At 36.7% G+C, this 15,055-nt stretch overlaps 1 protein-coding gene across 1 annotated transcript; it reads left to right on the top strand.

The window, feature by feature from the left end:
* Positions 1-11,429: 11,429 nt before the first annotated feature.
* On the top strand, positions 11,430-13,756 carry lbx2 (ladybird homeobox 2). Its single transcript, XM_060885816.1, has 2 exons — positions 11,430-11,823; positions 12,574-13,756. The coding sequence occupies exons 1-2, from the start codon at positions 11,499-11,501 to the stop codon at positions 13,032-13,034; spliced, it is 786 nt and encodes a 261-aa protein (XP_060741799.1). The 5' UTR covers positions 11,430-11,498; the 3' UTR covers positions 13,035-13,756.
* Positions 13,757-15,055: the final 1,299 nt, after the last annotated feature.

Genomic DNA, 15,055 nt, shown 5'->3' with positions numbered 1-15,055 from the left:
ATTATAAATCTAATAACAATAAAACATTCAACAGGATTTATTCTTTAAAACCAAAAACACTACGGCAATAGAACATTAAAACTTATTCACTCACATATATATATACAAAATGCCTCACACCTCCAGGTTTGGGGGTTCAGTTCTCTACTCTTCTCTGTTCTCACCCTAGGTATGCCGGTTTCTTGTCCCAATCCAAAAGCAAGTGTTGTAGGCTGATTGGCATCTCTAAATTGTCTGTACTGTTTGAGTATATGTGTGTTTGTGCATTGTAAATCATATATATATAGCTTTTTTGTGTGTCGTATCACAGTGAGGATATATAGCACCGCTGCATGCTGGTGTTATGCCAAATTCTGTAAACTATTATAAATGTACAGACATAAAATTTCTGCTCTAAATACAGAATCAGATCAGAAAGACTACATAGTCTTCTACCTGATATATGATATTACTGACATAATACGAGTTTTAATGTTTATATATAGATTGTGTTTATGGCTCATTGGCCGAAGTAGATTAGTCTGAGAGATATTGTGGTCCATAATGAAATTAAAGAAATCCAGGCTAACATTAATCAGGAATTTGATATGTCCTACATCTTTTTTATAGTTATCAGCTCATAGAATGTGTGTAAACACCCTTCAAATTAGCTGCTTTATTTCTTTGTTATATAGCCGCAATAAAGCAAGAAACAGAAATTAGGCGAAGCCAAGAAAGAAGCAAAGAGCGAGACTCTACCATCTGAGTCCCCCCTGTGTTGGCCGGCTGCTCATTTTGCTATTGTCACAGAGCACTGAACGGGGATGTGGATGGTCAGTAGTCGTATTGTGTGTGTGACAGGCCAGGAGTTGTCTGTGATGAATGGGCCTGCCAGCAGCCCTGACGGCTTGGTTGTTCAATACATATGGATACAATACTGCCTGCCTTTGTGACACGCTGATAGACTTTTGTCCCCCTCGTTTCCATACCGTTTAATCTCAGCCACCGTATTGTGTGTGTGGCCACTGATGGGCAGATCCAACATGTCTGCATTAAGTGCCAGGGCTGCCTGCCTCACCGTTCAGCCAGTGTTGGGAATCTGTGTTATTAACAAACATTGAGTCTCTGCACTGGAACTTTAAGTGAAGGCTGTGGGACATTCAGTGCATGAGGACATACATGGCTTCAGAGTGAAGATTGATGATGAGAATAGCCATATAACAGAAATGCATGACCTGAGACTGTCAGTGATCCTGATTTCTTACTCACTGACCACATGGTGCTGTATATTATAAAGGATTTGTCTGTCCAGATTTGGAACAGTCTGTAAAATTAATGGTATAATAAGTGTATCACCAAATACCATGGTTACCACATTCTTAAATAACGTTTCTTTACAGGGATGCCAAAGAAGAACGGTTTGCTAAAGAACATTTTTCCATGAATGGCACGGAAAATTTAAGATAAATCCCATAATAAATGTTACAATTATGTGGAAGGATGTTTGTTGTAGCAAATCAGTTTGTTGATCAGCCTTTTCTTTAAATTACTGGAACGTATTTCATAAGGTTTACAAGTTTAGCTTAGATTTTGGAAGAACATTTTATTAACTATATGCTTATATATATATATATATATATATATATATATATATATATATATATATATATATATATATATATATATATATATATAAGATAGATAGATAGATCGATAGTAATACAGATCGATATAAGATAGATAGATAGATAGTAATACAGTTCTGCACAGAGATCATAGATACCAGCTTGTTCCAAATCAAACTAGTATATCACACATCAACAGTGGTGGTGATTACTGAAAGTGTAACTGTTACTGTTACTGTAATGATATTTCTTGAAGGTTATCCTTGAGCTTTTTCAACACTTATCAAAATATAGAAATGTTTGTATAATTTTACTGTCATTCTACAGGTCAAATTCGGGGGTTTTAGGCATTTTATCTCATTCTTACTGGTGTTCCAGGGGATAAAATTACCAAGTAATAACATGGCTCATTTGTCAGTGGCTACACTCGTTGTATAGAACTGCAAGATGATGTCATGTGGAATAATAAACTGACCTGCATTTTTTGGGCAGCACAGAGATTTATCAGTAACTGAAGCAAAGGCAGGGGAGTTTTTAGCTAGTCTTTTTTATGGTATCAACATTCAAGATAAAAAAAGCATAACTATGATTATAAGACCCATGTCTTTGGTCTGAGCTCTGGTCTGATACAAGCACTTAAACTAATCTAACATCTTCAACTGTGAGAAGATATACTTCTCTTTTATATTGCCAAATAGCAAAATGTGTCAGCTAAACAATAATAATAATAATAATAATAATAATAATAATAATAATAATAATAATAATAATAATAATAATAATAATAATTACCGTGTTATAATGAATGACCCTGTAATATGTCTGTGTAATTAAGTATTATTGTTCTCTGCAATAGACAATATGGGAAACAGTAAAAAATTAAAATATAAATGTAAAAATGTCATTTTTGTAAATACAAAAATATTTTTTAAGAAAATTTTTTATTTTGGCATGTTCAGTTCATTTAGGTAGTGAAAGAAAGGTTATAATATAACTTTTCTTTTTTTGGACCAATATTTTGTCTACCCAATATTCTGTTTTTATTTTCTAGAATCAGGATGGTTGTGTATGGTTGATATTTTGCTAGATGTCAATTAAATTGGCCTCAAAAAGAAAATAAAATCACTAGTTCCATCTTTGCTTTTAACTACCAAAGACTTGAGCTGAAGGCCTTTTTTCTGGCAAATTTACCACATGGATTTAGAACCTCTTTAAGCACTGTCACCTGAGATTATTTATTCTTTTCTCCACCAAAACAAATCCAAAATACTTAAAGGCTGAAAAGAGCATACCAGAGGACACAAGTCTGCCATAAAAAGAAAAGAAAAAGCATAAATAAAAGTCTTTAGTAACCTTCACAGTGAAAACAAATGAGCACATACAGTACCATACCATTACCTGAAAGGAGGACCAAGCCGAAGCCAGATTTCTGGCCACCAGAGACACATACATGCACACACACAGACACGCACTAACATGAACTCACTCAGGGACTGTTGCTTGTGGATCAGTCTGAGTGTGAGTCTATTTCTGATATTTATGGGCAATGGGGACACTGTAAGTTATGACAGAGCCAGGGCTAAGACCTTCCTCTATATTTTCACTCCCTTTTCCTGATACTTTTTTCCCTGTTTGATTTATAAGTCTGCTTTTTTCTAATCTAGTTAGCTCCAGAAAACCTTAGAAAATAGTACAATAAGAATTTGTACAGTGATCAAAAAAAATAATTGTAGATGCATTAGCACAAAAATAGATTTGTATAGGCATTAACAAATTTTACTTACATTAATTAAATATGATTAACTTTTTAAATTTTGGTTTTGGATTTTCCAGAAATTGTAGCTTCATATTATGATAATATTAATGATATATTGGACATTCAAATAAATATATTGATAGGTGATTTCTCCCCTCACACACACACACACACACACACACACACACACACACTAATCCTAAGAAGGGCGCTTTCCCAAATGAAGGAGTGACCATTTTTGCTCTAAATCTATAATGTGTTAGTTGTTGCTGTGAATAATATCACACCCGGGACAAGGCATTTTCCCTCTACATGCATGATGTCTTACTCCCAGGCAGAGAAAAGTTTCTGTTTCAAGCTTAAGGAAAACTTAAGGAGGTAATGCTAAGCCTCTTGCCGCGCCTGTTCGTCTGGGATGCTCGAGAAATTTATATTTTCGTCCTTTGTGACAGTGCAGTTTATCTGCCATTTCCAATTAGAGGCTATTTATAAGACTCATTTGGGGCACGATTCTTATTCTGAATCCGGGAAGGAAATGGTTGTTGCACTATGTAAAATTCTACCATGCATTTTGCATTCGGTAGTATTTCTATAAACAAAACTGTCAACGGAATAAACTGTAAAAGAAGTAGCCTGTGCGTAAATTTAGTAGAGAGCTGTGCGACTTGGGAAAGTTCACCTCTATACTGGATATGTACTTATCCTAAATACTGTTTGACCTCCTCGGCGAGAGGCCATCACTCTGGATGGAGTTGCGCGCAGATGGATTTTCGTTGCATTAATCCTTAACATCAGGTGGGTTCTGTCAAAGTGCTAAACTTAAATACTCCGGGCCATTCATCTTTGCGCTGAGGCCGGGGTTCTGTCAGCGGCCAGACGAGCTATTTCCTCTCTCTCTCTCTCTCTCTCTCTCTCTCTCTCTCTCTCTCTCTCTCTCTCTCGTATAGAACTGGAGCTCTAGAAGAGAGAGAGCGCGAGCGCGCAGATCTTAATCAGTTCCGCATGCAGTGCGTCCCGGGCAGAAGTGTGTGTTTGTGTGTCAATGGCTGTCTGGTTATTTATTAATTTGTTACCAAAAAAAGTAAAAAAAAAATAAAAAATTAAATAAATAAAATTGCCACCTATTAATTGTTTTTAATGATGTTAATTCCCGACGTATAGTTTATCTATCCACAAATCATAAAAACTAATACAACACTGTACGTGCTAATTGCACTTCTTTTTGTGATCTCTTATTACCTCGATGTTCTTTCACCCCCTTTTCTCTAGAGAGTAACCTGACAGGATGAGTTCATCCCCTCTCCCTCCTCCCCATTAGGCGCCCAAGCGGCCGCGTCTCAAATCGCCCTGACTGATTCGGCCGCAGTTCCCACAGAACAGTGTATCCGCGAAACCGTATTTATCTTCATAATGCACCGATATGAGCCTGGTGTTCGCTCCAAATGAATTCCCCTACTTTAAAAGCGTAGGCCGTGTTCACAGGGAATCGCATTCATCGTGGCTCATATAGCTGTACCAACATGTACTCACACAATTAGTGAAGAAGCACTTATTTCCTCACGCAGGATATATTACAGGGTCACATAAATGGCGTTACTGTATCTCCGTTTGCTTTCTTCTATATTGTACAGCTTTTCACAGAAACGTACAGGAGGCAATAATAATAATAATAATAATAATAATAATAATAATAATAATTCCTATTTTTTTTTAGCAATTATTAACGAGACTGCTGTCTATTGTAGAGTTTGTGATTAAAAAAAAATAGAAATGCACTGAACAAAAGAATACTAGTTGAGGATCATTTACCCTGAGATATCAATTATAAAAAAATAAAAATAATACAAAAACACGAAAAAACATCATGTTGATTTATAGAACCATGTTTAATGAGAATCGTCTGTAAGTTTTAAACATACATATGAAATTTGCTGTTATTTTGTAATGTTGCTTTGTTTCAAGAAATTGTATAGTTATCAATAATAATAATAATAATAATAATAATAATAATAATAATAAAATCTTTTTTACTCTGAAGGCGCAAAAATAAATAATAAAAAAAGCTAAATTCACGGCCACTCTAAGCAATCACTTTATTTTTCCTAAGACAGTGCGGTGGAATCATCAGTTAAAACATCATCATCATCATCATCATCATCATCATCATCATCATCATCATCATCAGTACCGCTTTGATCAATTCGTTTCGCTTTTCCTCCCCACCTTACCTCACATCACTTAGGTCAGCATCCATCACGTGTGTGTTTGTATTTGTTTGCGTGTGCGTGTGTGTGTGTGTGTGAGTTCCCCAGTATTTAAAGGTTAATTATCTTTCCAGGCTTAACAACAACAACAACAACAACAACAACAACAACAACAATAATAATAATAATAATAATAATAATAATAATAATAATAATAATAATAATAATAATAATAATAATAATAATAATATAATAATAATGTATACATTTTATTAGAGAATAACTACATCAACAATAATACTGCTTATAGATAACAAATAGTTATATAGTGAAATATACATAATCAGTGTCGATGCATTAAGACATTATATATTAATAGGTAAATTGCAATAAAATAAAATAAAAGTGTACCAGACATATGTCAGTTGTCAACGTTATCATTTGGTGACGCATTAGTTCAGGCTCCACCTCTATGCACAGATTCTGTAATCAGTGTGATGTTGCAGCCCCTCAGGTGAGTACAACATGAGGATTCTGCAAGACACAGAAGCACAGAATCAGCTGATGTGTTAAGAAAATAAAAGTTTTAGCTTAGCACTTTTTTTAGATATTATTTTTAATAACTTTTTATGTATGTATGTATGTATGTATGTATGTATGTATGTATGTATGTATGTATGTATGTATGTAAACATGTTTTGTCTGAAATTTGTGAATAACAAATGAATTATTACTCGCTAATTTTTTATTTATTTATTTATTTATTTATTTATTTATTTATTTATTTATTTGCGCTCGCGCCCCTGCCATCTACAAAATTCCAACAGAAATGTAGGTCAGGCTAATGACTGTTTATCAGTGCTGCTTTATCTATTTCTTCCTGTGCCCTCTCTGGGAGCACAGTCTGAGTTTAAAAAGCTCCTGGGGTTTGCACAGCTTTTTTATGATATCCGTAGAGAGTTTAAATCGGGGGTCCGGGCTCTCTGATCCGGCGGGGGATGAGGGGCGCGCGACCGTTTGTCTGCACCTTGAGGAGGAGGGAGGAGGGCACCCGGTCGGGAGTCTAAGCATTTGTCATCCTCTGAAAGAGAAAACATCAACAGGTTACTAAATACCGCCTTCAAAAGCGGCGAGGGATGTAAAAACAGCGGGCGACGGCAATATTTTTAATTGCTGTTTCAACGAGGAGCAGAAGACGTGTTCAGCTATTACACCACCGTCTCTCACACAACCGCCGCTAATTAAGCCACTTACTGCGCGTGACGTCAACCAATGAAAAATTCGCACGCGCCTACACAACCAAATGACATCAGTCTGAATATATATATAATGGATTGCACATTTTTATGCCGGTTAAATGACTGGTGTCTGTCAATGTCGATTTAAAGGGTTAACCAATATGACATACCAATAAAAACGTTTTTTATTATTATTATTGGACATGGTGGTCTATTGATATTCATAATAACCCTGATTCCTAAAATGAAAAAGGTATATTTAAAGTTTAACGCTACAGATGTTGAATTATTCCTGAATTGTGAAGGACCATACAACAAAAACAACAACATTATTATTATTATTATTATTATTATTATTATTATTATTATTATTATTATTATTATTATTATTATTATTATTAAGAAAAAGAAGAAGCAAAAGAAGAAGAAGAAGAAGAAGAAGAAGAAGATGAAGAAGACCTTTATATGGTTATTTATATGTACAGTATATACAATTGTTTATATGGTTATATGAATGTACAAATATTATTAATAATATTATAATATATAATATAATAATAATATGAATTTTTTAATTATTTATATTTTTATCTTTTTAACCTCCTTTTAATTTATGCTTACATATGCATGTATTACTTCTCTGATTCTGATAATAATACAACAGCATTATTATTATTATTATTATTATTATTATTTTGTTCTTGTTCCATTATTAAACACATTGTCTGATTTGACAAAGGTTATTAATTTTCTACACATACTTTTGTTTACTAAAACGAATAGTCAGAAAATTGATTTTCTGATTACTGATATTATTGAATATACGTGACTGCGAACTACATCTAGAAAGCAGACGAGGTCTGCTATTATACAGAAATTAATAAAACGTCATTTCGATGTCTTTTATCTCACTGCTATCATTTTAACCCCCTTTAGCCCCTGATGTCTTATATACGTTTACTACCATGATTGAAATACCCGGAGGCTCTAGAACGACTAGCCCTTTATAACACACTTGTAACGTCACTGTAAATGTCACTTCACTGGCCGGGTGAATGCGTGTGTCCACGTATGACGTGTATACCTGCACGGGTAGTAAAATAATCTAGTGGCTCTGTTTTAACATGAAAATGTGTGTGTGTGTGTGTGTGTGTGTGTGTGTGTGTGTGTGTGTGTGTGTGTGTGTGTGTGTGTGTGTGTGTGTGATTTTTACATTTGCCCTAAAGCTTACACAAGCCATAAGGACTGGAATAACCTATTCTATAGAAATAGAAGAGTATAATTCTACTACATGAACCATAATTAATATAGAAGAATGTGATAGTATATTATCTACATAATTTAAAAAAAACAGCAAACGGAGAGACACCGAGCACAATCACCTAAAGCCCCGTTTATACCTGATGATTGATTGTGTCAGGTGTCCTGCATCTAATTAACGTTCAAGGAACCCCTTCAGATTAGCAGTGCAGCAGATCTGCGGCTGTAAAGACCATTTCCAACATGCCTGGTAAAGTAGAATCATTGGGCTTATCCACTGAGTTAAAAGGGCTCATGCTTAGAGCATTTGAGAGAAATGTACAACTGTGTTGAATCCGTTGAGCGGCGCTTTGGTCGCGCTGTGGGGAGTTTTATTGTCGGCGTGTCAATACCTTCATACATAGGATCAGAAATACTATCCGTTCACATTACCATATAATTCCCATGTCTCACTCGACACACCCTGCTTTAGAAGCTGCATCTGGCTTACAATCTGGGATGCTGTTTTAACTGCCTTTGCCTCACAAATATTAGTCAACACATTTTCATTATCAACGGATTTTATGGTCACTTGAGTGACAGCCATTATTCAACTTAGTGAAAAATATAAGAGGATGAGACTGACTAGAACATAAGGCTGAATATCACCTGTTTATCACAAAAAATGTCAAGATTGTACAATAAAACATGTAAAATATAGAATATAGTAATAACGTCAAATTCAGTACTATTGCATTTAAATTGTTTTTGTTAATATATAATGAAAAATATCGGACTATCGTTAAGATATTTTCTCCAAGGTTAATTCACTGTTTTTTAAAAAGATTTATTCACTGAATTTCTCTGAATAAGTACAAATGCTGTTTAATATTCAACCATAAAACAGCTCTAAATGATATATAGTAATAACAATACTAGGCATTAAACGGTCTCTCTCTCTCTCTCTCTCTCTCTCTCTCTCACTCCCCCCCCCCCCCCTTGTTTCTCATTTGCTATAAAATATGTTATTCATCTCAGTTTGGTGTCACCCACGTGGACTGCTGTGGATGTACTCTAATAGAATGTCGTGCTGTTTGCTGAGCTTTTGGCTTGCTTTGGTCCCTCTCCTCATGTCACCATATGGTGCTCCTGGCATGGACAATGCGATGTGTCGGCAAACTCGTCATTGCATCGCCGGCGGCTCGTGTAAGGCAAACAGCTATCACTATGAACGATTATTAAACGCCGAATGCAGGATTTTTTTTTTTCGGATATCGACATCCCTTTGCCTCTGTCATGTCTGACGAAATTACATATTTTTCTTAGATCAGCTCAAAAGGCTGCAAACACTAAGTTCGTCCTCGCTCTATACATAGATATATTTTTTTCATAAAGTACTGTGTATATAAGTTATTTTAGAATTAATATAAGCCTATTCAAAAAAACGATAGAAACCGAATCCATGTCAAGTTGTGTGCTTTTATTATTTGCCAAATAAAAAACGTTTACACACTAAATAGGCTAATAACAAGAATAAATAAATACATTGCAAAATATAAATATTTAACATCACCACCACCAGCAGCAACAACAACAACAACAACAACAACAACAACAACAACAACAACAATAATAATAATAATAATAATAATAATAATAATAATAATAATAATAAAGGAATAGATATATAACATGTATACACTGGGCGGTTATTATTATTGTCGTTGTTGTTCTTGTTGCTGTTGTTGTTGTTAATCATCATCATCATCATCATCATCAGAATATACAAATACAGACACACAAAAAACACATCAAATTATTTACGGACGTTCTAGCATCGCACAGTTATTAAACTACATGTGTGACACTTACCTGTGCTTCACGACGTCTATAGGTTACCATGCAGACAACGCAGTATCAGCTGAAGCCTTATACTCACGTTTTCAGTTGTAAATACAGGCACAAGACTAAGAAAAGCGCTCTGCTTCTTACCTGCTCATAAAAGGAGAAACGCACCGTTCTGCACTCACGATTACCGGCGTGATATTTAAAAAAAATTATGGTGCATCTGCAGGGTAACTTAAACCTTCCGTGAAATGTCCACTTATAATCATCTCCAGACGATCTCTGTTTGCCTATTTGTACAGAAAAAAAAGAAAAGAAAAGAAAGAAAGAAAGAAAGAAAGAAAGAAAGAAAGAAAGAAAGAAAGAAAGAAAGAATATTTACTGAGATCATTATACACAAGCTTAATACGCGCAACTTCTCACTAGGCAGTGTTTACCCATCTTACTAAGCCCGTTGACATTTTATGTTTTGTTAATTATTATTTTTTTTGTTGTTGTTGAAAACTGGTGTTGAAATTAAATTTCATTACATTTACATTACATTTGAATAAAGAAACGCGATGTTTGGCACACATTTGTACTATGGGTATCGAATTTAAAAGTTTATTATCAGCCTATTTCTGGCTTGGCTATTATTATCATCATCTTTGTTGTTTGAAATGCTAAGTACCGTGTTATTATTATTATTATTATTATTATTATTATTATTATTATTATTATTGTTGTTGTTGTTGTTGTTATTATGATGATGATGATTATTATTATTATTATTATTATTATTATTATTATTATTATTATTATTATTATTATTATTATTATTATTATTATTATACTCTCCGGTCATATAATGGTAATTGGGTATTAGGTTTCCATCTTCGCACCTGATATTTAAATAATTAACCTCGGCAATAATGAAATCACTCTACTTTGCAGAACTTCTTGGCAAGAACGCACACATCGTCTTTACTAATTGAGTCTAGGGAACGCTGGTGGTATTCTTGTAATGAGCACACTCTCCTTTTTCAGAGATGGAGGCGCGTGGAGCACGTGGTCCGTCCTAAGTAGGAGTGGGGTGTCAGATGTATAAACATCTCTCGCTATCTCCCTTCTCTTAAAACTTCGCCATCACCGCGGGGGGAAACTCCTCCTATTCTTGCGTCCAATTAATTATTAGGGTCTGGCCCTTTAAGACGGAGCAGAGGGTCAGCAAGTTGCGTAGAGTTTCTCTAATTGAACTTCGCCCAATCAACAACAACTCGTTAGCGGTCGCTTGATCTCTCCTGTTTTCTGCGCTTCAGCTTATTTTTGTGTGTAGCGACTCGGCCCCTGTGGCCAGTGTCATTTTCACTTCCCAAACAAATTCATGGGGCTCTTCGAAAAAAGTGGGATTGCTACAAGCGGACTGGGACTCGGGTGCCTGTGAGTGCGCAGCGCACTCCTCCTGAAGCAATGGTGTTTTCGGACCAACACCTCAGACCGAAGATTGTCAGCGGTTGCGTTTAAAAGACAACGACACGGACCTGGGAGAAAGCAGGGTTTATGCAGAAAGAAGCGATCGTGGCTGTTGCTCAAAATAGAAAACTTTTTCTGAACACTTTCTTATAGGACTGCAATGACCTCCAGTAAAGACATGAAGACTGGCTCGGTGTTGCAATCGGGCAGCGAGGAGAGGAGACGGGGTCCTTTAGATCAGCTGCCGCCCCCCGCTAACTCCAACAAGCCTCTAACTCCGTTTAGTATTGAGGACATCTTAAACAAGCCGTCCGTGAAGAAGTCGGTGACGAATCTGTGTCCGCCGCGCGTGCTTGAGAAGGTAACGGGAGCGAACGCTGTTCGGAACGGCCTCAGCACTCCGTCCTCACCCTTATGCGCCCTGGAGGAGCTAGCAAGCAAAACTTTTAAAGGGCTTGAAGTCAGCGTTATACAAGCGGCAGAAGGTAATCAACACTTTGTTCGAGTGTCAGAAACATGACCGAGAACATTATTAAACGCTTAAAAAGTCGCGCTCTCTCTCTGTGGACACTCTGTCGCGAATGTGACATTTGGTTAAATGCTGCAAAATAAAAATATGCTAACTTCCATGACATCTAGGCTCATAGTACCATTGTGTATGCGTTGTCATTATTATTGATCAATAATCCTGCTGTGAATAATAACAGTATTCTTTATATAAAATAAAAAAAAAGAAGAACTACTTTCCTACGTTTAACTTTGGTCATAACTTTATTTTAAATGTATTTTTTAATGTAATATTTAATAACATATATGTATCTAATTTATTAGACTATGGTTTAAGCATAATAAATCCGATTTTAAGATGATCAGTGCGTGAACTAATTCTGCTCGGGATCCTTACTGCTTAAACTGCACACTGTCCTTGATACAGAGATGTCAGGAGGTGATCAGGAGCATGTTTGGTGATCAGTGGGGTTTGTTAGAAACTGTTGCTTAATTTTTGATTGACTTGTGAAATACTTTGGAAAATGCTTCGCAATTAATTGCAGGGTTGTTTTGGACACACTCCTATTTTTGTCAAAGAGCAGATGTTTTGCAGCTGGACTGAAGAACTGCGGCCTAACACGCACATGCGCACGAAAATCACGGCCGCCTGTATCAGCACAGAAATTAAACTTGTTTTACTTTCTGTCTTTTTAACCTATATATTTTTTTCCATGATTAATTGGCAGGTCGCGAACACATGAACGCTTTCGGCCAGAGGCAGGTGTCGAAAAAGCGGCGGAAGTCGCGCACGGCCTTCACCAACCATCAGATCTACGAGTTAGAGAAGCGCTTCCTGTACCAGAAGTACCTCTCGCCGGCTGACCGTGATCAGATCGCTCAGCAACTCGGCCTCACCAACGCACAGGTCATCACCTGGTTTCAGAACCGACGAGCTAAGCTCAAGAGAGATCTGGAGGAGATGAAGGCAGATGTCGAGTCGCTGAAGAAGATTCCCCCGCAAACGCTGCAGAAACTTGTATCTATGGAGGACATCGACGATGCGCACGGCGGGTCGGCTCCGATATCACCGAGCGCGTCGCCGAGAGCGCACGGCCTCAGAGTCTTCCCTCAGTCGCCGCCTTCATCCCGGGGCCAAACCACAGACGAGTTCTCCGAAGAGGACGAAGAGATTGAGGTGGACGATTGAGACCTGGCCCAGTCATTTTCTGTACCGGGCGTCTATTTTCTGTGCTGATGAATATGAAATGTCCTCCCTGCTATGTGCAGCAGACGAACAGCCGTTTTTATCCACACAACTTTTGCACGAATGTTGAACAATGCGGAAGAACTAAAAAGTGAAAGGATGTTTTTTTCCAGCCCGCTTTTTTTCTGTCTCTCATGTTTTAATTTATTGCAAGGATTGTAAAAGCTTCCATGACTGAAGATGAGCTGAAAAGGAGTACATTTTCATTCAGTAGGATATGAGAATTGATTAGTGATTGTGGTACCAGATCACGAACTCAACATGTGTATGTACTTTTAAAGGTTTATTTTATGCCACATAAATATGGGGAAACTCGTGCAATTGTTTCGTTACGCAGTTCGTCAGTAGTATCACACCAACTACACTACTGTTATAGCTGCTAATGATACTCATCTGCCAAATGTGATTTTCTTTTTTTTTTCCAACGAATTTCTCAAGTATATAGTCATATTTATATTTATACAATGTCAAGAAAGATGTCAGTTGGGCCATAGGATTAGTATTTGCTATTTCACTGAAAATATTCCCAGTTACAATTGCTGAAACAGTTTCTTCCATATTAGTGATATATTTGTAATTCTGGTCCTTAAGCCTGGATGAAAAGCCACTCTGGTCAAAACTTTGAATACAAATAATAGCCAAATTATCCAAATAACAGGGGGTAAGGTTGTGTGTATAAATCAACATATGATGCATTTATGCGATAAAGTTATTGTAACATTATATTTAATCACCATTTATGTAAATAAAGGTTATATGATATTTCAGATAAGTTTCTTGAAGTTTTAAGTCATGAGCCTCGGAGCCAATCCTGATTTTGTGTATTTTTATTTTAGGATAATGTTCACGTCGTAGATAATTTAGGATTAACATTAACAGACCACAGGAATTTTAAACCAAACAGTCGCTATATTTTAACAGATCATCTTCTCTTGGTTACACATTCTGTGTGTGGTTAAGTGGTTAAGTGGCTGGAGTTCAATTAGGGACAATTGAACAAGCCCCCCATCAACACACTCGTATGCTCTCTAGAAAAGAAAAGCAAAGCAAAGAAAGGGAAGGGGAAGAAAAGAAAACAATTGTCACGAGGACTTTTTGAGCTCGAGGCCTGGCAACAAAAAGCTTGCTTTCCCCTTCCTGACATATGGTTTACGAATTTTCCCCAACCCAAACTAGTCAGCATGATTGATTAGGTTAACCCGCCTTTGCCGCATATAAACAGTCTGAGTCGCGCATCTGGGGCCCCTTTAAAATGCGTGTGTTGAAAACGCCCATGAATAGCAATGGATTAACATGAGGCTCCTAATGAATAAATCTCAATGGGAAGTCTAAAGAAATGGGAGGACTGTTGCCTCTCTGTCTTTCTTTCTCTTTCTCACTCTCTCCCCGTATCCGCACAAGCCGAATGGCCTTCTGCTCAATATCTTTCGCCTCATTTGGACCAGTTGTGAGCAGATCAAGGCAAAGACGCTTCGCTTAGGACGAAGACAGAAAGTTGCAGCGCACAATTGGCGCAATGGCTTAGAATAGCTGGGGTTGAAAAGTCAAGTAGATGTTTGTGAGTGCGTGGCTGGGACGGGAGAAGACTACTGCAGGGACCCACTGCGGAGAAATTAATACCCAACAGCTCTGGATCTTGTCTTGCAATAGTTTTCAATAACGCTGCTTACATTATAGAGTCATTTAACGGAGTTCCTAAATTAATAATAACATTGCTTAGAACTATTGGCTTTGACTAACGCAAATTCAGGGGCACAGTCAATCCCTGCACTTAGCTCTGTTGCTGTGTGTGTATACAGACTTCAATTCAGTGAAATACTCCCGAGGACTGTTTTTATTAGCCACCCGAAACACAAAAATCGTTATTATATCAAGTGCAAATAATAGGCTATATAGAGTTGTTTTGGAAATAAATGGGGCATATCAGCATTAGTACTGAACCCATTTGCAGCAGATTTATTATT

The sequence above is a fragment of the Tachysurus vachellii genome, chromosome 13 (genome assembly GCF_030014155.1).
Source record: "Tachysurus vachellii isolate PV-2020 chromosome 13, HZAU_Pvac_v1, whole genome shotgun sequence".
Classification (NCBI taxonomy): Eukaryota; Metazoa; Chordata; class Actinopteri; order Siluriformes; family Bagridae; genus Tachysurus; species Tachysurus vachellii.
Note: the sequence above shows the minus strand (reverse complement) of the source record. Positions and strands in the feature narration are given on the sequence as shown.

Excerpts from the sequence above, each read along its gene's own strand:
- lbx2 (XM_060885816.1), top strand. The coding sequence starts at position 11,499 with ATGACCTCCAGTAAAGACATGAAGACTGGCTCGGTGTTGCAATCGGGC. Across the intron at positions 11,824-12,573 it reads CGTTATACAAGCGGCAGAAG|GTCGCGAACACATGAACGCT; the intron begins GTAATCAACACT and ends ATTAATTGGCAG.